The sequence below is a fragment of the Enhydra lutris genome, unplaced genomic scaffold (genome assembly GCF_002288905.1).
Source record: "Enhydra lutris kenyoni isolate GAN:26980312 unplaced genomic scaffold, ASM228890v2 scaffoldscaffold3, whole genome shotgun sequence".
Classification (NCBI taxonomy): domain Eukaryota; kingdom Metazoa; phylum Chordata; class Mammalia; order Carnivora; family Mustelidae; genus Enhydra; species Enhydra lutris.
This window is the reverse complement of record NW_019154087.1, coordinates 56,182,967-56,208,571: the sequence shown is the minus strand read 5'-3', so window position 1 is coordinate 56,208,571 and position 25,605 is coordinate 56,182,967. Positions and strand designations below refer to the sequence as shown.

The 25,605-nt window shown below is 40.6% G+C and overlaps 1 protein-coding gene across 2 annotated transcripts; it reads right to left on the bottom strand.

Annotated features, from left to right (window-relative positions):
• Positions 1–86: 86 nt before the first annotated feature.
• Positions 87–23,983, bottom strand: LOC111152683 (apelin receptor early endogenous ligand). 2 transcript variants are annotated; one of them, XR_002640934.1, is made up of 3 exons: positions 23,761–23,983; positions 22,293–22,382; positions 87–136 (listed from the first exon to the last, which is right to left on the bottom strand). XR_002640934.1 is itself a non-coding variant. In XM_022511253.1 (2 exons), exons 1-2 carry the CDS (start codon positions 23,834–23,836, stop codon positions 22,294–22,296), a joined length of 165 nt encoding a protein of 54 aa, XP_022366961.1. In that variant the 5' UTR covers positions 23,837–23,968. The 2 variants fall into 2 exon arrangements, 1 of the variants encoding a protein (XP_022366961.1); XM_022511253.1 differs by lacking the exon at positions 87–136 and having other exon boundaries at positions 22,294–22,382; positions 23,761–23,968.
• Positions 23,984–25,605: the final 1,622 nt, after the last annotated feature.

Here is a 25,605-nt window from a genome sequence, read left to right as displayed (position 1 = left end):
TAAACCATCCCAGGTCCTTTCAAATGATTCCTTTTTGTACAGGAACTTCTAAGCAATCACACTATGGTGTGGGTGGGTATCTTTCCTTCATTCCTCTTCTGGTAGACCAGGTACGATTATCTAGAGAAGGTCCACACTGGGAAGGCAAAGGAGAAAGAAACATAATAAGAAATGCTATCCAGCAGACCAATTACCCATGCTTAATTTTTTTAAACAGATAATGAGTTATACTATCAATAGTATACTTTGTATTTTCTTACCTTTTAATATAGAAAAAGTACCTCTATTTCTTCAAGTCTGAATTTATGTTATTAAAGAGATTTTTTTCATTGAATTATTTTTCACCTAATCTCTATTTGCTCAGTGACCCACATGAGCAGTCCCAGCTATTTGTCTCAGCATTTTGGATTTTGATTCTTGGTATTTATACTAGCTAAGACAATTTATGTGGAGCAGGTCCACAAAAACATATCAGAACCAGTATCTTTTTTCAAGTAGGCTCCATGCCCAACCTGGAGCTTGAACTCACAAACCCTAAGTCAAGAGTCACACGTCTGGGGTGCCTGGATGGCTCAGCAAGTTAAGTGTCTGCCTTCAGCTCAGGTCATAATACAGGGTTTTCATAGAGCCCAGGATCAGGCTCCTTTCTCAGTGAGGAGTCTGCTTCCTCTCCCTCCACCTGCCTCTGCCTCTGCTCCTGCTGTCTTTTTTTCACTGTCAAATAAATAAATAAATAAAATCTTAAAAAAAAAAAAAAAAAAGTCAAATGCTCTACTGACTGAACCAGTCAGGCACCCCCAGAACCAGTATCTTAATTTGGGGTATTTTAATAGATAAAATGGTCCCTAGAAATCTTTTAATGTTATGAAACTATTTAAATTAATACTAGCAATAACTTTTAAATATATGGTAGGGCAACATGTAACTAATTTTTTAAAAAGAAAAATGGATCTTTTACAGGAAGACAATCATTGGTATCAAGGTTTCCCTAGGCAATTCGTTTTGGCCCCCTCATGAAGACATGAGGCACTCTCTTGGTTCATTTTTGGAAGCTTCCACATCCTTAACATTTCACTTTCCTGACAGTCACAGTGAGGTGTCAACTTTAATGAATAGCAGTAAAAAATGTAGGTATGCCTCTTCTAGAAATCACCTCAGACTGCCTAAATTTGGAACATAAAATGAGATGGGTTCTTTGCTTATCAGATTAGAAAAGATTAAAAACATTGATAGCACCCAGTGTTGGCAAAACTTTGTAGTATAAGCCTTCTTACAACTTGCTATTGGAAATGTAAGGTGGTAGCTTTTCTACAGAGCAATTTACTACTAGGTATCCATGTTTAAAACACGCACAGCCTAGAGGCACCTGGCTGGCTTAGTTGGTAGAGTGAACAACTCCTGATTTCTTGGGGATCATGAGTTCAAACCCCACAGCAGGTGTAGAGCTTACTTAAAAGACAAAAACGTGCAAACCCTAGAGGGTTCTTAAATGAGGATACAAGGAGCTCTGTGACCCTTCCTCCTGATGAAACAATCTTAGCTGGTGAAAAAAAATGTTTTTAAGTTAGTTTGTTTTTAATCTCTACACCCCATATAGGGCTCAAACTCACAACCCCAAGATCAAGAGTCATATACTCTTCCGATTGAGCCATTTTCTTTAAAAAAATTATTTAAAGGAGTGCCGCTCCTTTAAATAATTAGTTGGCTCAGTTGGTTAAGCATTGGACTCTTGACAGCTCAGGTCCTGATCTAGGGTTTTGAGTTCAAGCCCCATGTTGGGTTCCACATTGAGTATGGAGCCTGCTTTAAAAAAAGCTCTTTGAAGTCTCTGGAAATTGAGGGAATAGAGCAAATGGAAACATTGATTCAAGTGGTATAAATTAAATGTTTGTGTGTCCCCCAAATTCAGGTATTTAAATCTAATTTGCAATGTGATGGTATTTGGAGGTAGGGCCTTTGGGAAGTGAGTAAACTATGAGGTAGAACCTTCATGGCTGGGATTAGTGCCCTTACCAAGTAGAATCCAGAGAGCTCCTTAGTGCCTTCCACCATGTGAGAAGATGGGTATCTATGAACCAGCCTCCAGAACTGGGAGAAATACCACCTAGCCTATGGTACTTTGCTATAGCATCCTGAATAGACTAAGACATCAGAAAAATCCACTAATGACAAGAACTGGAAATGGTAAATAAGAAGGCTAATATAATAACTCTATTATAAACATGTATTTCTTCTCCTTCCTTCTCTCAGCCTTAAAGGACCTAAAATTGTAGAAAGTAATGATTTTAACAAATTTGTATGTGTAACATATACAGATGTGTGTAACTGTAGTGAAATTAAAAAGAAAGAGAATACAGCTATACAGGTATTTCTGTGTCTCGTGGACATAAAAAATAGCATAATCTGAGGAAGATGCTGATAACTTAGTATACTGTTTAAGTCCTAGAGCAACTGCTAAGAAAGTAAAGTATCAGATATACAGCTGACCCTTGAACAACATGGGTTTGAACTACACAGGTCCACTTATACATGGATTCTTTTTTGATATGATTCTATAAATCTATTTTCTATTCCTTATGATTTTTTTTAAGATTTTTATTTATTTTTTGAGAGTGAGAGCAGGGAGTGGGGGGGAAGAGCAGAGGCAGAGGGATAAGCAGACTCCGAGCTGAGTGTGGATCCAGAAGTGGGTCTTAATCTCACAATCCACGAGGGTCATCACCTAAACCAACAAACATCAAGAGCCAGATGCTCAACCAACTGAGCCACCCAGGTGCCCCTTATGATTTTCTTAATAACATTTGTTTTTATCTAGCTTACTTTACTGTAAGGATGCAATATGAAATTCCAGGTTGTTCAAGTGTCAACTGTGTATCCAACTATATCAATAATAACATTAAATGTGAATTTGGGTAGCTTTGCTGGCTCAGGCAGGAGAGCATGCGATTTTTTGATCTCAGGGTCATGAGTTCAAGCCCCATGCTGGGTGTGGAGCCTACTTAAAAAAAAAAAAAAAAGGTGCAATCACCGAACAATCCATTCAAAAGGCCCATCTTGTCAGACTGGGTGATCTTGTCAGACTGGGTAAAACGAAACAAAACAAACTTTTAATCTAACTGTATAAAAAACACACATATATTCAAAGGTCACAAATCGGTTAAAAGGATAGAAAAAGATAGGCAAACAGCAACCATAAGACAGCTGAAGCAGATATACTAATGTCAGATAAACTCTAAGACCAAAAGTTATTAGAGACAAAGACATTTTATAATGATAAAAGGAGTCAACTGAGGAAGATACAAAAATTATGAAGATACATGCACCTAAAACAGAGCCCCCAAAATACATGGAAGCAGAAACTGACCAAATTAAAAGGACAAATAGATGATTCAACAACAGGATGAAGTTAGAAATCAAGAACAAATAAATTTGAAAAATTCACAAATACGTGGGAATAGACCACACGCTGCTGAACAACCAATGGATCAAATCAGAAATCATAAAGGAAGTAAGCAAATACTCTGAGATGGGGGCTCCTGGGTGGCTCAGTCATTGGGTGTCTGCCTTCAGCTCAGGTCATGACCCCAAGGTCCTGGGATCCCTGCTGGGCAGGAAGCCTGCTTCTCCCTCTTCCACTCTCCACACCCGTCCCCGCCCCCCAACCCCGCTTGTGTTCCCTCTCTCACTCTCTCTCTCTGTCAAATAAGCAAATAAATAAATAAATAAATAAATACAATCTTAAAAGAAAATACCTTAAGATGACTATGAAAGCTTATGGGATGTAGCTAAATAATGCTTAGAAGGAAATTTGTAACTCTAAACATCTGTATCAAAAGAAGACAAAGACAGATCTCTATCAGCAAGGTAACAGTTCACCTTAACACACTAAAAAAAGAGCAAATGAAACCTAAAGCAAGCAGAAAAAAGTAAGGATTAAAATAGAAATAAATGACATAGAGAATGGAGAAACTATAACGAAAAAGAACAAACCCCAAAGCTGGTCCCTTGAAGAGATCAATAAAACTAATGAACCTTACGTAGACTGACCAAGAATAAAGAAAAATTCAAATTACTAAACTCAGAAATGAAAGCAAAAACATCACTATTGACCTTACAGTAACATTTTTATAAGATTATAAGGAAATATTCTAAAGAACCGTATACCGAAAAATTGGGTAACTTAGATGAAAGAACAAGTTCCTAAAAAGATACAAGCTACCGGGGCACCTGGGCTCAGTGGGTTAAGGCCTCTGCCTTTGGCTCAGGTCATGGTCCTGGGGTCCTGGGATCGAGCCCCTCACTGGGCTCTCTGCTCCGCGGGGAGCCTGCTTCCTCCTCTCTCTGCCTGCCTCTCTGCCTACTTGTGATCTCTCTCTGTTAAATAAGCAAAATCTTAAAAAAAAAAAAAAAAAAATACAAGCTACCAAAATTGCTTAAGAAGAAATTTAAACTTTTTTTTTTTTTGAAGTATGCTTTACACCCAATGTGGGGCTTGAACTCATGACCCCAAGATCAAGAGTTACATGCTCTACTGACTGAGCCAGCCAGGCACCCCAGAAATAAAAAATCTAATTAGGCCCATGACAAATAAAAATGACTGCATTAGCAATTTTAAAAACTTCCCACAAAGAAAAGTCCTATGAATGATTTCACTCATACATGGAATTTAAGAAACAAAACAGATGAATATAGGGGAAAGGAAGGAGAAAAAAAAAAGACAAAAACAGAGAGAGAAAAAAACCATAAGAGACTCTTAACTATGGGAAACAAACAGGGATGCTGGAGGGGAGGTTGGCGGGGGTGGGGGTGGGGGGTGGGGGGGGATGGGGTAATTGGGTGATGGGAAAAGCACTTGCAGTAATGAGCACTGGGTGTTGTATGCAACCGATGAATCACTGAACTCTACCTCTGAAACTAATAATACAGTTATGTTAAATTAAACTTAAATTAAAAACTTTAAAAAAAAAGAAAGAAAAGCCCTAGGCCAGATGGCTCCACTGGTGAATTTTACCAAATTTTTAATTTTTTCCCCAACCATTTAATATTTCAATGTCACACATGATTTCAATAGAACAAAAGACAAAAAATGCATGATAATCTCAACACATATAGAGGGGAAACAGAAGTTAAAACTCAACACTCCTCTTTCACGATAAAAATTTTCAATGAACTAAGAATTAAAGGGAACTTCTTCAAACTGATAAAGGACAAATACAAAGACCCACAGTTAACATAATGATGAGAGACTGAATGCTTTCCATCTAAAATCAAGTAACAACAAAGATGACTGTTTTCACCAATTCTATACAACATTGTACTAGAGATTCTAATTAGGGTAATTAGGCAAGGAAAGAAGATAAGAGACATCCAGATTAGAAAGAAAGAAGTAGGGGGCGCCTGGCTGGCTCAGTCAGTAGAGCATGTTCCTCTTGGTCCTGGGGTTTTGAGTTCAAGCCCCAAGCTGAGTACAGAGATGATTTAAAAATAAAATCTTAAAAAAAAAAAGAAAAAAGAAAAAAGAAAGAAGTGTAAGTATCTATCTGCTGATGACATGAGTTTATACATAATAGAGCCTAAAGAACCTACTAAAAATTATGAGAATGAATAAAAAATTTCACCAAGTTTACAAGATATAGGATCAATAAACAAAAATCAAATTATATTTTTATATATTAACAATGAATAATTCAAAAATGAAATTAAGACGATTCCATTTACAATGGCATCAAAAGAATAAAATACTTAAGAATAAATTAGACAGAATAAGTGAAGGGGTGCCTGTCTGGCTCAGTTAGTAGAGTGTGAGACTCTTAATCTTGGGATTATGAGTTGAAGCCCCACACTGTGGAGATTACTCAAAGAAAAGAAATAAACTTTAAGAAACAAAGTAAGTGTTAACTTCATATTCTAAAAACTACAAACATTGTTTAAAAAAACTAAATTAAATCTGACTAGATGGAAATACATTCCATGGTCTTGAGTTGGAAAACTTAATTGCCAAGATGGCAATACTTCCCATATTGATCTATAGATTCAATAATCCTTTCCGTATCTCAGCTGGCTCTTTGCAGAAACCCATAAGCAGATCTTAAACTTCATACAGAAATTCAAGACAACCAGAAATAACCACCCCCCCAAAAAACACAAAACCTACCAAACAAAAAACCTTGAAGAACTACAAAGTTGGAGGATTCACACATCCTTATTTAAAAGCTTGCTATAGTGGGTGCCTGAGTGGCTCAGATGATTGGGCATCTGCCTTTGGCTCAGATCATGACCTCCAGGTACTAGAATCGAGCCCCATGGCAGGCTCCCAGCTCAGTGGACAGTCTGCTTCTCCTCTTCCTCCGCTGGTGCTCTGTGCCTCTCTCCCTCAAATGAATAAACTAAAAAGTTAAAAATAATAATATATATATGTATATAACGTATGTATATAATGTATATAACGTATATACATATATACATATATGTATGTGTGTATATATATACACACACATACATATATATATATATATATATATATATATATATATATATGCTTGCTACAGGGCACTTAGGTAACTCAATCAGTTAAAGTGTCTGCCTTTAGCTCAGGTTGTGATCCCAGAGTCCTGGGATCCAGGCCCATACAGGCTCCTTGCTCAGCTTGCTTCTCCCTCTCCCTCTGCCTCCCACTTGTGCTTGCTCTCCCTCTAGTGCTCTCTGTCAAATAGATAGATAAAATCTTAAAAAAAAAAAAAACTTGCTGTAATACTACAATAATCATGAAAGAACAGTATTAGCACAAGGAATGACATATAGATCAATGAAATAGAACTGAGAGCCCAGAAATAAACCCTTGCATTTATGGTCAATTGATTTTCAACAATAGTGCCCGCATAATTAAGTGGGGGAAAAGAATAGTGTTTTCAAACAAATGGTGCTAGAACTGGATGACCACAGAAATAGGAGGTTGGACTCTCACACACACACCACATAGAAAACTGAACTCAAAATGGATCTTAGTCAGGGGCTCCGAGCTGGCTCAGTTAGTAGAATATGTGACTCATAATCTTAAAGTAGTTAGTTCGAGCCCCATGTTCGGGCAGACTTTATTTAAAAAAATAAGAAGAAGAATTTTTAAAAAAATGGATCACAGCCATAAACATAAGTGATAAAACTACAGACTCTCTTAAAAGAAAACATAGGGGGGTGCCTGGGTGGCTCAGTGGGTTAAAGCCTTTGCCTTCGGCTCGGGTCATGATCTCGGGGTCTTGGGATCGAGCCCCACATCGGGCTCTCTGCTCAGCAGGGAGCCTGCTTCCTCCTCTCTCTCTGCCTGCCTCTCTGCCTACTTGTGATCTCTGTCTGTCAAATAAATAAATAAAATCTTAAAAAAAAAAAAAGAAAAGAAAACATAGGTGTAAATTATTATTTGTAACCTCGGATTAGTCAGTGGTTACAAGCAGGGGGAACTGCAGAGGAAGAGGGAGAAGCAGGCTCCTCGCTGAGCAAGGAACCCAATGTGGGACTCAGTTCCAGGACCCTGGGATCATGACCTCAGCTGGAGGCAGATGCTTAACCAACTAAGCCACCCAGGTGCCCCTTGTCAGTGGTTTTAAAACATGATGCCTAAAGCACAAGCAACCGAAGGAAAAACAGGCAAATCGGATTTTAACGAAACTAACAATTTTTGTGTTCAAGAATAACACTCAAAGTGAAAAGACAACCCACAGAATGGGAGAAAATAATTGCAAATGAAGTACTTGTATTCAAAGTATAAAGAATGCTTATAACTCAACAATAAAGATAAGTAAGCCAACTGAAAAATGGGCAAAGAATTTGAAAAGACATTTCTCCAAAGACAGACAAATGGCCAGTAAGTACATAAAAAGATGCTCAACATCATTAGTCATTAGGGAAATACAAATCAAAATCACAAAGGGCTACAGTAGGTCCCCTCTTAGCCCGAGGGATGTATTCCAAGCCTCCTAGTGAATACCTGAAACCATGGACAGTGCCAAGCCCTATGTATATATACTATGTTTTTTCCTATTGTTACACATCTATGATAAAATTTAACTTACAAATTAGGCACAGTAAGAGATCAACAACGACTAGTAAAATAGAATGATTATACCAATAAACCAATTAACAGTTATGTGAATATGATCTCTCTCTTTCAAAATACCTTATCTTACTATACTCACCCTTTCTTGTGGTAGTGTGAGAGGACACAATGCCTACAAGATGAGATAAAGTGAGGGGAATGACGCAGGCGCTGCCATACAATGTTAGGCAACCACTGACCTTCTGAAGACAGGTCAGGAGGATCATCTGCTTCAGAACCACAGTTCACTGCAGGTTAACAGAAACCATGGACAACAAAATCATGGATAAGGGTGGTGGGGGGACTACTGTACTAATCCCCAGGATTGTTAAAGTAAAAAATGTTGGTGAGGATGTGGAGAAATTGGAACCCTTATATACTGCTGGTAGGAATGTAAAATACTGCAACCACTATGGAAAATAGCTTGGCAGTTCCTCAGTAAGTTAAATAGAGAATAACCATATAACCCAGCAATTTCAATCTTAGGTGTATACCCAAGAGAATTGAAAACATCTGTTCAAACAAAAATTTTATAAACGAAGGGCGCCTGGCTGGCTCAGTCACTAGAGCATTTAAGTCTTCATCTCAGGGTCATGAGTTCAAGCCCCATGTTGGGTGTAGAGATTATAAATAAACTTAAAGAAATTATAAATGAATGTTCAGAGGAGAATTATCCCTAATAACCAAATAATGAAAATAATAATGACTGGATAAACAAAATCTTTCTATGCAATTTTATTTCATCTTTAAAAACGAATGAAGTACTAATATCTGCTACTATATGGATGAGTCTTGAAAACATTAAGCTAAGTGAAATAAGCCAATCATACAAGAAAAAAATCCCAAGGATATTTATATAAAATATCCAGAATAGCAAATCTATAGGGAGAGAAAGTAGTTTAGTTGTTGTCCAGGATCAGAGAGCTGGGGAGAAATGGGAAGTGCCTGCTAATGGGTATGAATACTTCATTATGGGGTAGCATGAAAATGCTCTAAAATCAATTATCATGATGTCGCACAACTACTTAAATATAATAAAACCCATTAAACAGTACAACTTAAAATAGGTAAATTATACACTACATAAATATTTCAAAAAATTTAAAAAATATGCATGTCCTAGTGATGCTTTTAGAAATGTTTTGTAAGTAAATGCACAAGTGTTCTAAGATGAGTGCATACATGTTCATTGCGCTGTTCAAAATAACATAAATACATTAATATCCATCAATAGCCAGGTTAAATAAATTAAGGCTGTCCATACAAAGAAACTGAAGACTGGTTCAAGAGGACTGTCTCCCAGGGTGCCTGGCTGGCTCAGCTGGTAGAGCTTGCAACTCTTCATCTTGGGGTTATGGGTCTGAGCCCCATGCTCAGTGTAGAGATTACTTACAAAAACAAAATCTTAAAAAAAAAAAATCACTGTCTCCAGATCTACAAATAAATACAACTAAGTTTAGCAACCTAAAGAGGCAAGGTAATAAATGCATTACACATGTGTTTAAATTATGTGTGTGTGTATATATATATAGTTTTTGTATATATAAAAATATTAGTAGAGAAAAAAATGAGTACACATAAAGTTGAAAGCTCTAACGCAAGTTCTTTCTTCTTCTTCTTTTTAATGATTTTATTTATCTGAGAGAGAGCACGAGCAGGGGATGGTGGGGGGCGAGGGGGAGAGGGAGAAGTAGGCTCCCTGTTGAGCAGGGAGCATAACGTAGGGCTCAATCACAGGACCCTGGGACCATGACCTGAGCTGAAGACAGATGCTTAACCAAGTGAGCCACCCAGGCACCCATGTTTTTTTTTTAGATTTTATTTTTAAGTAATCTCCATACCCAATGTGGGGCTTGAACTCACAACCCTGAGATCCAGTCATATGCGCTACTGACTGAGCCAGCCAGCGCGCACACACAGGAGTGAAGTAACATTTGATCAAAGTTCTTGACTGAATAGGAATAAACTAGGTGAAGGGAAGGGCTGGAACATCGTAATCTTAGGTCCAGAGAAACAATGTGTGAAAGCTCTGAAGTGAAAAAAGGACATATACAGCTAGTGAGTCAGGTCAGATAGGGCGGAAGACAGAGCAGTGCTTGATCATGCGGTTTTGTGGGCTACATTAAGAATTTTATCTGGGGGGCACCAGGGTGGCTCAGTGGGTTAAGCCTCTGCCTTCAGCTCAGGTCATGATCTCGGAGTCCTGGGGCAGAGTCCCACATTGGGCTCCCTGCTGAGCAGGGAGCCTGCTTCCCCTTCTCCCTCTGCTGCTCCCTCTGCTTGTGCTATCTCTCCTTCTCTCACTCTATCAAATAAATAATTAAAAAAAAAAATCTTAAAAAAAAAAAATTTTATTTTGGGAAGAAAAAAAAGTTTATTTTGGGGTACCAGGCTCAGTCAGTGGAGCATGCAACTCTTGGTCTTGGGGTTGTAAATTCAAGCCCCGTGTTGAGCACAGAGATTAATTAAAAATATAATCTTTAAAAAAATTTGATTTTAATTTTAATAGTAATGAGAAATCACTAAAGGGTCTTGAAATGTATGAAGCTATGAATATAAAGAATGGGTAAGAGACGCAAAAGTAGGTATGAGGCAGCTGGTACAAGGCAGACAGCAGTGAGGCTTGGGTCATGTGAACTAGAGAGGAAGTAAGTTTGGAACGGAGAGACTGAACATATAAATGGACAATGGCCATGGCCAGACTATATAAAGACCATAAAACAGAACTCTGACCTGCAAATGCTATAGCAACCAGTTGAGGAAGCCCAACCATGACCTGTGTAGCAACTGGCCTCAAAGAGTCAATATTCTCTCAGTAACTACCAGGTTCCCTAATTTTGTCCTTCTTTACTCTGATCCCAATTCAGGACTAAGGAGAGAAGGCCATATATGCACCCCAAACCAGTCACATAGGAAGCCTCATTTCTAGGTAGCCTGACTTCAACTTCCCCATACCAACAACTTCCAATCAGATCACACCTCAAAGCCTTCTCTTTTTTCACTATAAAACTTTCCAACTCCCCTGCTTATCTCTTGTCCTCAGCCAAAAACAAATGACAGCTGCTGAATCAGCTCTGAATAAATAGGCTTTACTGGTTTTCATTTGGATGGTCTTCTCCCCCCTCCAGTATTATCAGTCAGTGTAAAGAAGAAATTTAGGGGGCGCCTTGGTGGCTCAGTGGGTTAAAGCCTCTGCCTTCGGCTCAGGTCATGATCCCAGGGTCCTGAGATCGAGCCCCCCATTGGGCTCTCTGCTCGGCAGGGAGCCTGCTTCCTCCTCTCTCTGCCTGCCTCTCTGCCTACTTGTGATCTCTGTCTGCCAAATAAATAAATAAAATCTTTAAAAAAAAAAAAAGAAATTTAGGCCAAAGGAATGGGTGAAACACATTGTGTTTTAAGTACACTTCAATTAAAATGAAAAACCAAAATTCGGCGCCCGGATGGCTCAGTTGGTTAAGTGTCTGCCTTTGGCCCAGGTCATGATCCTAGTGATCCAGCCCCTGGGACAGAGCCCCATGTCCTACTCTCTGCTCAGTGGGGAGCCTGCTTCTCCCTCTCTGTCTGCTGCTGGCTTCCCCTGCTTGTGCTTTCTCTCTCAGATAAGTAAATAACATCTAAAAAAAAAAAAAAAGTAAAATAAATAAAATACTGAAACCTTAAATAAATAAATAAATAAATGAAAGAAGGAAAGGCTGAAATGGAGTAGAAGAGGGTAGAGGAAAACTAGAGCTTGCAAGCCTTTTAGGTATGATTAAGCCTACCTAGGAGACAGAGGGTTGGCTGAGAACTTGATGGAAAAGCAGTATAGGGTCAGAAATCTAAGGTACGGGATTTTTGCAGACATAGTTGTTAAAATTCTGAAAAATAAAAAGGAAGAATAAAAAAACCTTAATTTAGAAAGTTGAAGGTGACTGAAGGCTATTTTATTTTAAAGATTTATTTATTTGAGAGAGAGAGAAAGAGAGAGAGAGAGAGAGAACACGAATCTCAAGCAAGACTGCTGAGCTCGGAGCCTGAGGGCGGGGCTCAATCCGAGGACCCCGAGATCATGACCTGAACAGAAATTAAGAGTCAGCCACTTCACTAACCCAGCTGCCCAGGTGCCCCAATGGCTATTTTAAAGAAGGTGTAAAAGGATTAGAGTGGCTTGAGGTGTGAATGGAAAATAATGGATTAGACAGGGTGCCTGGCTGGGTTAGTCAACAGAGGATGCAGCTCTGATCTCAGGGTCATGACGAAGGAGAGTTGCAAGGCATGCAGGCAGCAACAACAACGCTCCCCCCGCCCTGCCCCCGCCCCCCCCCAGAGGAAACCACCCTTAAAGGGATTTTATACCACCCTGGAAGGAGCCCTCCACCCTTTCCCACGTGGCAAAAACCTGGTTGGATGACAGGTGCAGGGAGGGTTAATCAGATTAAAACAGCCCGCCCCTGAGCCCAGTTAAACCCTAAGACTTAGAAATTCCACTGGCAAGCCTCTTGGGTCCCCTCCCTTCTTGGGAGCTTAGTACTCTGACTTTGCTATCGCCCAATAAACCTTGGTTTGCTGCCCAGCAGTCTATCTGGTCTAACTCTTCATTCTTCAAAGTGGCATGACTGAGAACAGGACACTGTGAGCACTGATGAAGAAAATCCTGTAACAAACTGAGTTCGGGCACCGTGTTAGGTGTAGGGTTTACAATTAAATATAACAAAGTATTGAAAAAGAAAACAAAATAGTGGATCAGAAATGAAGAGTACAGAAGACTGGTTTGAAAGCATTCACAGAGAAGTGCCCGGGCTGTGTGTTGTCTATTTTAGTATATAGTCTTATCAGCATTTTAAAAAAAATTTTATGGATTTTATTTATTTGCGAGTGTGTGTGTGCACAAGCAGGAGGGAGGTGCAGGCAGAGGGGAGAAGCGGGCTCCCTGCTCAGTTCGATGTGGGACTTGATCCCAGGACCTCAGGATCATAACCTGGTCCACAGGCGGACTAGACCCTTAGCCGACTGAGCCACCCACACAGCCCTCTTACCATGTTTAAATCTCCATGTTGTTACATAATCCAGAGATTGAGGAGAATGAACAAAATGTTTAAGGGACAGTTTCAGATTCCTGATAAAGTGGGAAGGGATGGGGAGGGGACCCACAACAGAGAGGAAGGAATGGCCTTGCTTTCTCAGGCGGTGGGAGGGCAGAGGAGGATTGGGGTGAGCAGGGTGGAAATCGGATTAGATGGGATTCTAGTTTGGTGCTGGGAAGTTGAGGGATACACCATCTGAAGACTTTTCTTTGTAATGTGAAGAGGCAAGGTCAGCTGCTAAAAATGCAAAGAAGAGCCTAAAACCAGAGGTTTTAAGAAAAATTAAGTACCAGTGATTGTGGAGCATGAGGCAGCAAAAGCTGAGCACAGAAATGCAGCGGGAGCTTGCCAGACGATGAGGGGGAGATGATGAATTTAAAAGTGGTTCCAGGGGGCGCCTGGGTGGTTCAGTGGGTTAAACCATGATCTCAGGGTCCTGGGATTAAGCCCTCCATTGGGCTCTCTGCTCAGCAGGGAGCCTGCTTCCCCCTCCCCCTCCGCCTACTTGTGATCTGTCAAATAAATAAATAAAATTTTTTTAAAAAAGATTTTATTTATTTAATTGACAGAGATCGTAAGTAGGCCGAGGGGCAGGCAGAGAGAGAGGAAGGGAAGCAGGCTCCCCGCTGAGCAGAGAGCCTGAGGCGGGGCTTGATCTCAGGACCCTGGGATCATGACTTGAGCTGAAGGCAGAGGCTTAACCCACTGAGCCACCCAGGTGCCCCTAAATAAAAATCTTAAAAAATAAATAAATAAATAAATAAATAAAAAGTGGTTCCAGTCTGGCTTCTTGTGTATCCTCCAGCAGCAGGAACATGACTGGATGGAGACGTCAGGATTCTTCCAAAACAGTGTGATGAAGACAGAACAACAAAGGGTGACCTATGATGTTGGCAGCAATTATGGAAATAATGAATTAGAGAATCTTAGCTGGAGGATGGAAAGACTCGGGAGGACTGGTGGACCTGGGGAAGGACGGTCAGTACTCTGGTGGAAGGCCTGATGAGGTGCCAGTGGCCGCTACTCAGAGTTCAGCTTGTCAAGTTAGTATAAGGAAATAAAGCTGAAAATGTGTGTTAGGGTGTCATTGTAGTAAGTCTTAACTGCTAAGATAATAACTCAGAGTTTCATTTCACTTCTGTTAGCAGCGTTTATGGACTGCCTCGCTGTATTCAGGGACATTTTCATCCGCTAATGATACGAAGATCAACCCAACCCAGTGTGGAGAGGTTCGCTTAGCCACTCCATGGCACTGCCTCCTCCAGATCCAGTTTTTTGTAACCAAGCAGCCAGCAGGGGACCTGCGCTGACACCAGCCCCTCTGGCAAGCTCCTGTGGAGTGCAGCTGCAGAACCACCAGCAAAGTAGCAAAGAAATGGAAATTCAGGTATCACTTCCCCAACAGCCCTTGTGATCAAATCTCCCTTGCCTTCCAGGGCCTCTGTATTTTAAGTGGCCCTTAGATATGAACCCTGCGGGGGGGCAAACCCCCCACCTTGGGTCTAAATTGACCCGATCAAGACCCCAACCCAGGAATCCCAAAGCACTCCACCCAGTCTGGAATATTGGCATATGCCCTGGGGCTGGTCTCTAGGTCGGCATTTCCCTTGACCTCCTCCAGGTGACCCCTCCAGGCACGTTGCGCACTTTCTCCAGGACCTATGAGTCATGAAGTTCCCTATTTCCAATCCCCTGTGGGCCAGCTTTTGAACTAAGGTTGAGGGCTCATTGTTCTGTAACTGGTGCTCCACTTAACAAATGTTAACAAAGCAGAACACCCACCCTCTGCCTTCAGGGAATTTACATCCTTTGGGAGGAAGGGAGGGAGGAGTACAGGCAATTAAGGTGTTACAATGCAGTGAGGCAAGTACTTTGACAGAATTACACAAACAGGGTGAGGGACAATGTAGACATCTAATACAATTCATAGGGGCATCAATCTCTGGGAAGCTTTCCTGAAGGATGAATGAACTGCGAGGAAAAGCGTCAAGTAAGGACACTGCAGGCAGAAGTATACTTTGAGGAACACCCAGAGCTATAGAACACGAACTCGAAAGTCATGTTAATAATAAACTCTGGCTCCTATCAATTTAGCAGCTACCCCGTGCTAGGTAGGGTATGGCCAAGTTAACACCATTACTAACTCCTATTTACTAGTCTAGAAGCTAAGAGATCTTAAGCCAGACAAGTGACTTACCAGTGACCACCAGTGAGTCAGCTTGTGGTCAGGGTTCGAATCCACAGAGGCTGGTGTTAATTCTTTCTTATCCCTTCTAGGGAGAGAAGGCGGAGAAGAAGTGACAGGATGCTGGAGAGGTGTTATTTCGTAAGGTCTCGTTTCTTAAATTGTGAAAGTTCTCACTATCCTGAAGGCTACAGGGACAATCAATTAAGATGTGACATGGTTGGATTTACAGTTTAGGAAGAATCAGTTGATAAAAGAAAAAAAAAAAAAAGATTTTCCAGAACTGGAGGCTGGAGTGATGAGTTAAGGAGTTGAAGTCATGCCGGAGAGCTCTAACAGGTACTAAGATAGTGGTAACAGAGATGAAGGGGGAGCAGATTTTTAAAAATATTTCAAGGTAGAAATGATAGGCCTGGGAGACCTACCAGAACTGAATACTACAGCACAGGCAGCTCAAAGAGTAACACTGAGGGATGCTGGGTGGCTCAGTGGGTTAAGTCTCTGCCTTTGGCTCAGGTCATGATCCCTGGGTCTTGGGATTGGGCCCCACATCAGGCTCCCTGCTTGGTAAAGAGCCTGCTTCTCCCTCTCCCCCTGCTTGTGCTCTCTCTTGCTATCTCTCTCTCTCCCACAAACAAATACAATCTTTAAAAATTTTTTTTTAAATTTACACTGTCAAGGTAAAATGTATATTTCATAGCACAGAGCTTGATACATAGTAAACATCTAATATATGATAGCTCTACAATTATTCTCCAGATTCTGAGACATATCTGAGTGGAAGGAATTGAAGACTTTACTTTTAAGTGTGCATTCACTCGTTCATCAAATATTTCTGTGGAGCTTACGGCAGTCACTGGGTGTATAGCTGTCATCAAAGCAAAGTCTCTGTTCTTATGGAACTTACATTCTAATGAAGAGAGGCAGATACTAAACAATAACAAAATCTGGTGGCAGGTGTCATGGAGAAAAACAAACCATGAAAAAGGAAATAGAGTTACCTTGGGTGGAATGAGGTACTGAGTTTTTTTTTTTTTTAGAGATTTTATTTATTTATTTGCCAGACAGAGATCACAAGTAGGCAGAGAGGTGGGCAGAAGAGAGAGGTGGGGGGCAGCAGGCTCCCTGCTGAGCAGAGAGCCGGATGTGGGCTCTCTCTCCTAGGATGTTGGGATCATGACCAGAGCCGAAGGCAAAGGCCACCCACTGAAGGAATTGGAAGACTTTACTTTCTTGAGGTACTGCTTTCTTATATGAGTTTATTTTTGCATTGTGTATTTATTTTAAAGATTTATTTATTTATCTGAGAGACAGAGAAAGAGAGAGAAGCCACCGGGTGAAGAGGCAGAGAAGAGAGAAACTTAAGCAGACTTACATAGAGCACGGAGCCTGATGTGGGGCTCAATCTCAGGACCCTGAGATCATGACCTGAGCAGAAATCAAGAGTCAGGCGCTTGACTGACTGGGCCACCTAGGCGCCCCAGTGTTGCAGGGAACAGATGCAGGGAAGTCCTTCCTGATGACATCTACCATATTGGAACAGAGAACTGAGTTACAAGAATAAGCTATGGGTATGCAGAAGTCATGGCAGAGATTTGCAAATGCACTGTAGGCATGAACTTGAAGTGACTGAGAACAGCTAAGGTGATTTCAAGTAGGCAATTGGACACCGTGTACAGGTACTGAAAGGAATAGTGATTTGTTTCAAAGATAATCAAAATGGAGCATGGTATCATCAAAACCAAGGAAAATCTATTCGTTATCTGACCTATAGCAAGATAACTGAGACCAGAATCAAAATGTGTTCACTGGATTGAGAAGTCCCTGTTTATCTCTCCCAGAATGCAGCAGGGAGCAGATGGTAAGAAAGGAAACAGCCACCTTTTCAAGAAATTTGGCTACGCAGAGAAGAACCTAGGTTAGTCACTAGAGAGGACCATGGGGTCAGTGGTGCACGTGTTTTCCTCTTCTTTTTTTTTTTTTTTTAAGATTTTATTTATTTATCAGAGAGAGAGAAGGAGAGTGAGCGAGCACAGGCAGACAGAATGGCAGGCAGAGGCAGAGGGAGAAGCAGGCTCCCCGCCAAGCAAGGAGCCCGATGTGGGACTCGATCCCAGGACGCTGGGATCATGATCCGAGCCGAAGGCAGCTGCTCAACCAACTGAGCCACCCAGGCGTCCCTGTTTTCCTCTTCTTAAAAGAGGAAACAAACCAGTTTTGACATACTGAACCATCTGAGTAAGAAAGGGAGTGACTGTTAGATCAAGGTTCTTGAGGTGTAGAGAGATTAACCATACCCAAGAGAGGAAAAGAAAACAGAAGTTGTAGCAGATGTAAATGTAGTCTGAGTGCAGTCTAATTTTAAAGCTTGATGATCTCCATTTTCTCTGGAAGAGATTATCTATTGTGAATTGGAAAAGGTTCAGAAGTTCAAGGAAACTAGAGGTCATTAGAGGTTTAAATATAGGCGAATGGGAATCAGAGGTGCCTAAAAGTAAGTAGGAGTTTTTCTCAGGGGCACCTGGCTAGCACAGTCAGAAGAACATGCCACTCTTGATCTTGGGGTTGTGAGTTCAAGCCCTACACTGAGTGTAGAGTTTACACACACACACACACACATACACACACACACACACACAAAAAGTTTTCTCAGAAAGTCCTGCTAATGTGGAAGATAAAATGCTTCACAAAAGTAGAGATTCTGGGACGCCTGGGTGGCTCAGTTGGTTGGACGACTGCCTTCGGCTCAGGTCATGATCCCGGAGTCCCGGGATCGAGTCCCGCATCAGGCTCCCAGCTCCATGGGGAGTCTGCTTCTCCCTCTGACCTTCTCCTTTCTCATGCTCTCTCTCACTGTCTCTCTCTCAAATAAATAAATAAAATCTTTAAAAAAAAAAAAAAAAGAAAAGAAAAGTAGAGATTCTGTGCTTTAGAGAGTTGGCTTTCACAGTTCAGCCAAAGAGGCAGCATGCAACGAGAAGGGCCAAGACAATAAATAGGACAATTGCAGAAAGAATTGGCAGGCAGGGCTAGAGGACTGGTCAAAGGAGTGGGAAGCCTGTAACTGTGAGGAGGTAAGAATAAGGCAGAAAATAGAGAATACTTAACATTTGAATGGTAGTCAAGAGTGACAAGAGAGTATTAGCTGGTCTCAATTTAAAATAATGTATTAAAATGTACCTTTACCAGGGTGCCTGGGTGGCTCAGTCAGTAAAGCATCCAGCTCTTGGTTTCAGCTCCGGTCAGGATCACCCTGTATGAGATCCACCCCCCGACCCCCACCTTGGTGCTCAGCCCCAGTCTGCTTGAAATTATTCCTCTCCTCCTCCCTCCTCCTCCTCCCCCACCCTGCTTCACACCCCCACCCTCCCACAGCCCTGCTCAGGAGCTCTCTCTCTAAAATAAATAAATCTTTTTTAAATTGAAAAAAAAAAAAATTAAATCTACTTTACCAAAAACCCTTTCATAGCCATTGCCTCTTGGAAATGAAGGGCCAAAGGTTAGACTAGGAGACTTTTTACTTGTGACTTTACATTCTTTCATACTGTTAGGAAAAGATTTTAAAACATGAACATATGTCACAATTATTTAAAAGCCAGACAGGGGTGCCTGGCTGGCTCAATCACTGGACCATATGACTCTTAATCTCGGGATTATAAATTCAAGCACCATGCTGGATGTAGAGATTATATTAAAGTGTGATAGAGTATGCATTAATAGGTTATGTAGTTATCTAGAGTATCTATTTATTTTAAAGATTTATTTATTTATTTATTTGACAGACAGAGATCACAAGTAGGCAGAGAGGCAGGCAGAGAGAGAGAGAGGAGGAAGCAGGCTCCCCGCTAAGTAGAGAGCCTGATGCAGGGCTCGATCCCAGGACCCTTGGATCATGACCTGAGCCAAAGGCAGAGGCTTTAACCCACTAAGCCACCCAAGTGCCCCGAGTATCTATTTATTTTTAAGATTTTATTTATCTGAGAGAGAGAGAGAGAGCGAGCACGAGCTGGGGTAAGAGCAGAGGGAAAGGGAGAAGCAGACTTCCTGCTGAACAGGGAGTCTGGGGTTGCATCCCTCCTGACCTGAGCCAAGGGAGAAGCAGACTCCCTGCTGAACAGGAGTCCGGTGTTGCATCCTTCCTGACCTGAGCCAAAGGTAGACGTTTAACTGAATGAGCTGCCCAGCCACCCCCTAGAGTATAGTATTCATCAATAGCATTGATGTAGTGAGATTTTATGGGTGAATGAGGAAAATCATTAGAATTGAAGGATCCTACCTCATTTTCCACTCTAACACTCTCACATTAGCCTGTAAATTTGGGATTTCCTGACATCCTTTCTCTTGTTTTCCTCCACTCTAATTCACTTAGGGGTGAACCTGATACCAACTTATTCCAGCAAGAAAAAACGTTTATCAAGAGAATGAATTTTAGGGGTATCTGGGTGGCTCAGTCAGTTAGGCATCTGCCTTCGGCACAAGTCATTATCCCAGGGTCCTGAGATTGAGCCCCACATCGGGCTCAGGGAGCCTGCTTCTCCCTCTCCCTCTGCCTGCCGCTTTGCCTACTTGTGCTCTCTATGTCAAATAAATAAAATCTTCAAAGAATGAACTTCACACAGCATAGATTTCTCTATTAACTCAGTTGTACAGTTTGGAAAATGTCTCTGAGGATCATGGAGAAGGACACAAGGAGCTGGTAAAATTTGCATGGCAATGATAATAGGACATTCTTATTAAGGGAGCTAAAAGTCTAAGCTACTTCAAAGGTTAGTCTGGACAATTTCCAAAGTCAACTGTTTACCTTACCTATCCTTTTTCAGCCTTACATGACCCTAGCTGTAACCATGTGTGATTTTTATCTAAAACATGCAGAAAACAGGAGTGCCTGGCTGGCTCAGTCAGCAGAGCACAGAAACTCTTGATCTCTGGGTCATGAGTTCAAGCCCCATGATAGGTGTAAAGCTTACATAAAAAATAATGGAGACAAACAAAACATGGAGAAAACAGAGGGGGGATAAGTGAAAGGGAGGTTCTGCCTTAGAGTTCCACTACTTAGGTCTCTAGTGATTTAGCCAGCCGTCAAGTTGTTGTGTTGCAGAACATGTAAAAAAGTGTTCAAGTATTTGGGACAAATGAGGATTACGCTTTCACATCTGAAGGTGGTGCTTGTTACTACAGCATCGTTCAGCAAGATCCTGGAAAAGTATCTTAATATTTAATCCACGTTGGCTCTTATGCTATCACTGGATTTCAAAATGGGAGTTTTATACATTCTTCGAAGAACTTTAATTGGAATGTAGGGCTGGTCTAATCTAAAGAGAAATGAGAAAATCGATACTGTAACCCGAGCGGTTGTTTACCAATCAGCCAAATTTGGTAAAGGACTGCTCTTATTAAATGGTTGACATGGCTTTTCTTTAGATTGCCCTTTGGTTTACAAAGTTTTCCTTAACTTTGACAATTCAAATTTCACCACTCTATCTTGTTTACTTGTGACCCTTGTTTTTAGGGCAGGTGGTTTGTGTAGAAAGCTGATACAACCTGGGGCTGCAGGCTTTTATTTGAGTTCTGCAAGGTATCTTCCTCAGTATATGCAGGAATTCCCTTGCTACTGTGGACCGCCTCCTCTCCTCTTTGTTATTTGTGGAGGAGTGCTGGGAAAGTCTTGAACTTCTCCACTCCTCCTAAGCACAGATTTTACCGCTATTTGTATGTGGGACTGAAATGCATTATCGACACATGCCAAAGGATTTTTTAGCATCGAAAATGTTTTAGCCCCTACTAATTGGCTTCTCAGGAATTTCTTACTGTATCTTTCTGGATTTTTCCACTAGACCTGTTTTTCATATTTTGATAGCAAAGGGTAATTTGTTACAGATACAGGTGTAGAGAATTGGCTTTTTGTCTTAGCCTTCTTGATAAATGATTACTCATTTGCTCCTTCGTTTAATGTCCCACTATGGGACTTTCACCAGGTTTGGAAAGCATGTATTACTGAAAAAGAGGCATGGCAACCATGAATGAATAGTGCCTTGAATGAATAGTGCCATAAACACAACAGTCTACAGACCAACTGAATAAGCTAGTTTAGCTATTGCCTCTGTATGCTAACCAGCAGAGGGCTATTTCAATGGCATTTTTAAAAGGATGATATATTTTAGAAGAATTAAAGAGCTTAAAATAATTACAATGGAATGCCAAGTCATTTATTTTTTAGTATGAAGAAATACACACTTGGTCAGTGTTTGAAGTTAATTGATTCAAGCAATGTTACTGGTAGTGGTGGTGGATAAAATCATTGGCCTTTCAGTGAATGTAAGGAAAAAAAGAGGCAGGGGAGAGAGAGAGGAGCAAAATTCTATTCAGAATTTATCCTTAAAGATGCAGCAACCATCAAGACCAACTCTATGAGTTGGTATCAATATTAAATTGGTTTTGTACATAAAAGAAATATTGCCAAGAAAAAGAAACTGGTTTAATAAATCATTAAAATATCGAGGATGGTACATCGTTTATATGGTGTCATTGGGCAAATATCTCCAAATGCTTTCCAAGGACACAATGGTCGTACGGAGAAATATGCTTGTTCTGGATGGCATACAGAGCTATTCAGCGTTTTTCAAAACATATGTTTAAAGATACTCTCATAATTACATTCTCTTGGTACCTGATTTTTCCATTATGAAATTGCTAAACACAAACCACAGTAGTAATCCCCATACTATCACTCACAACAATTATCAAGATTTTCCTACATTTACTTTATCTCATTGAACAACTAAAGCAATTCTCACATATCGTGTCATTCACTGTTTCGTTTGTCAGTATGCATCCCTTGAAATGGTATCACCTTAAAGGTATTATCGCATATTACAAAATATAAATGGACCTTCTTTGATATAGCTCATCTGGAACATTGCCTAAATGTAGTAAAATAATTTTCTGTCAGAAATACCTCAGGGGAAGGGCACCCGTGAATGGAGAGGCACACATCTCCTCTGAAGGCAGTTGTGTCTGTGCAATTTTCTTCTCACAGCCAAATTAGCTGAGAAAAAAAAAGGGGGGGGGAATATTAGGAGCAGTTTTCAGAAAATGAATTATTGTTTAATCTGGAGAATGTAAAGGAATATTTTGGGTCCAAGCTATACTGTGGTTATTTGCTACTTGTTCAGATGTGACTGTGATCTGAAAATGATTGTGAACAAAAAACGCGGAATATATTCCTAACAGCTCATGTTCATAGCAGGATCTAGCTGTAGTAACCTCCTCCTTCCGCAGGACTTCTTCCTCAGTGCTCTTGGACCTTTCGTCCTCTGAAATGAATCAATCACAGATGTAATTTTACAAGAACATGTCCAAGATGTTCCGTAGTTCAGAAAAGTCTGATTAGCAATTGCTATAAACTGTAAGAAGGGGTCAGTTGCTTTCTGAACTGACCCGCACATTTTCTCTTATTTATGTAAAAGGGCTAAGTAGGGGATGTCATCTGAAATAACCTCAGCAATCAGACTTCTGATTAACTAAAAAGGAGAGACTGAATTTTTAACCAGCTATGTACTCTTTTCTGCTCTAAATGGAGAAGTATATTACCAACTGAATAACCTAATGTATTTGGAATAAATATGACACCCCCCTCTATTTAAATTTTTCCTGAGTCAGAAAACCTTCTAATTTTTTTTACTTGCCAAAGTGCTTTGAAATCTTAGATATTTGGTTTTGAAGTAAAAGCGCATAAGAGTAACTCTGCTTACTAATTCCTGTTGGTTAAGAACGATGCAGCATACATCATCTTTGAAAAATGTGTCGTCAATTAATGCTATCTTGACCATAAATATTTCTGACATTTTTGGCTCCATTAGCACAATACTACTAAAATTGCATTTTTAAGTGAGACATCTAATTATATAACTAGAAATAACAGCTATCATAACCTGTTTTAAGATTTCATCCGCAACCTGTTACATGATTTTTGTTGTTAATTCAAATTAATAACATTGCCCCACTCCAGCCAGCAACATGTTCTTCTAATCAACTGCTTTGGATTTTATATTTCACCTAAAAATCTGTCCAAGTTTGTTGACTTCTGTCGTGAATAGACCAAACAGTCCTTTTTTTTTTTTTTTTTTTTTTTTTTTACTTCTAAGGACAACATATCTAAAATAGCTAAGGAATAAATTTTCTTTGAATTTAAACAAATAGTGGCAAAATATTTATTATCATTTTAAAATTCACCTACTTTAAAAAAAAACATTCAAATACTGGACCTACCAGGATAGATAACATTCTCCTGAAATCTTACACATTTACCGGTACCTCAAGCACCACTAAGTGATTTTCATCAGGAACATGATCCTGCTCCCTCCCACCTACGGGCCCAAACAGGCAGAAACAAGTTACTCGGTCCACACACATCAAAGTCCTACCTGGTCTCTGTCCGTTGATAAGAAGAAGACTCATCACGAAAAGCAGAAAGGCAAAAAGAAATTGTTGCAACCTCATTTTCCTGCCCCCCCTGAAGTAGAGCAACAGCTCTCAATGTAAACCAGTCTTGAATAGTCTGTGCGGTATCTGTGAGGCTCCCCTCACATTCTACTGACGAGCCTCAGACAACGGCCAGCTGCTTTTTCCAGAAAGGTTAATGATCACATCAGACAAGGTTACTGGTGCTGTGGTCGAGCCTCCCTCGGTCGCAAACCCCTCCTCCCCTCCTCCCCCTCCCCCACCCCCTGACACTCCCCTTTATTTCCATAAGCAAATATTGGTGAAGTAAACCATTCAAGCGTGCTGTAACTTAGTGTCAGTCGGCTGTGGAAGCTTCTAGGGGAGACTTAAACTCAATCTGGAGGTGGAGAAATATGTAAAACGAGGCAGGGCTTTGCCCCCTCCCCTCACCATTTGCATCTGTTTAAACTTTGCATTGCCCATATTGGTCCCACATGCAGAAACCAATAGAAATGACAGGAAGTCTCTCTTTTGTCCTCTTCAGAAGGAATTCTGCCGCTCTGATTTAAGACTCCCAAATACTTTGTGGCAGAACATGTGCTGAAATGCTTTCTCTTTACCAAACGCATGGCCAAGTGGTGCCTATTTACTCCAAATCTCTAAATTGCTTAATCTCTGTGGTTTTCTATTAGTATCAACATTCCTGGGGTTTTAGAATGAATGTTCCGAAATGTTTATATTTTTATTTCACAAAGTGCAGTTTAAAAAGTAATGGAGATCATTTTCATCTGCAATACCATCCAGGATTTTTTTAAAAAGGAAGTTCAGGAAAGCCACAAACTCATGAAATCTGTGTTCCGTTAAAAATTTTATATGTAGTGGAATACCAGGCTAACATATCACAGGCACAGAAATGAGACGTGGAGAAATGAGTTCTCAGTTCATCTTCCACTGAATTCAGAAGACGCAGGAACAGCCTGCTATTGTCGCTCCCACACATGCACTGGGATCTTTTTTGAAGCATTTCCTTGTCATATGTAGCTGTTATAAACAGAAACCACTGTATTTACCTATAGAGCGAACCAAAAGGATGGTATAGATACACTCTAGAACACAGGTGGTGCCTAAATACCAAATCTAAAGCATGTGCAACTTGTTATAAGTGGCCATTCTAGGGCACTTTAAGTAAATAAATAAATAAAAGATTTAAATAGAATCTTCTCAAGGTTCAGGGAGTTGATGAACAACCTTGGGCTTCCAGAGATTTGAAATTAACGCGTAATTTGTCCTAATGTTATGAGTCACTCTGTGAAATTCCCTGCCTGCCTAATTATGCCTGAACTTTATAACAGGCAATAGCATACAGAAATTCTTCAAGTCACTTAAAATCCAATGACTATTTGCCCATTTGATGACTGTGAACATAATGTCGAAGAGTACTACATTCTTGTGCTGTATTTGTACATTGCTCCACAAAATCAATGGGATACAAGAATTTGGACTCATGATATAAAAATGCACCAGAAGAGGGCGCCAGGGTGGCTCAGTCAGTTAAGCATCTGCCTTCAGCTCAGGTCATGATCCCAGGGTCCTGGGATCCAGCCCTGCACTGGGCTCCCTGCTCAGCGGGAAGCCTGCTTCTCCCTCTTCCTCTGATACTCCCCCTGCTTGTGCTCTCACCCTCAAATAAATAAAATCTTAAAAAAAAAAAATGCATTAGGGAGTCTGGCTGGCTCAGTCAGATGAGCTACAGCTCTTGATCTTTGGGTTGTGAGTTCGAGCCCCACACTGGGTGCGGAGATTACTTGAAAATAAATAAACTTTTA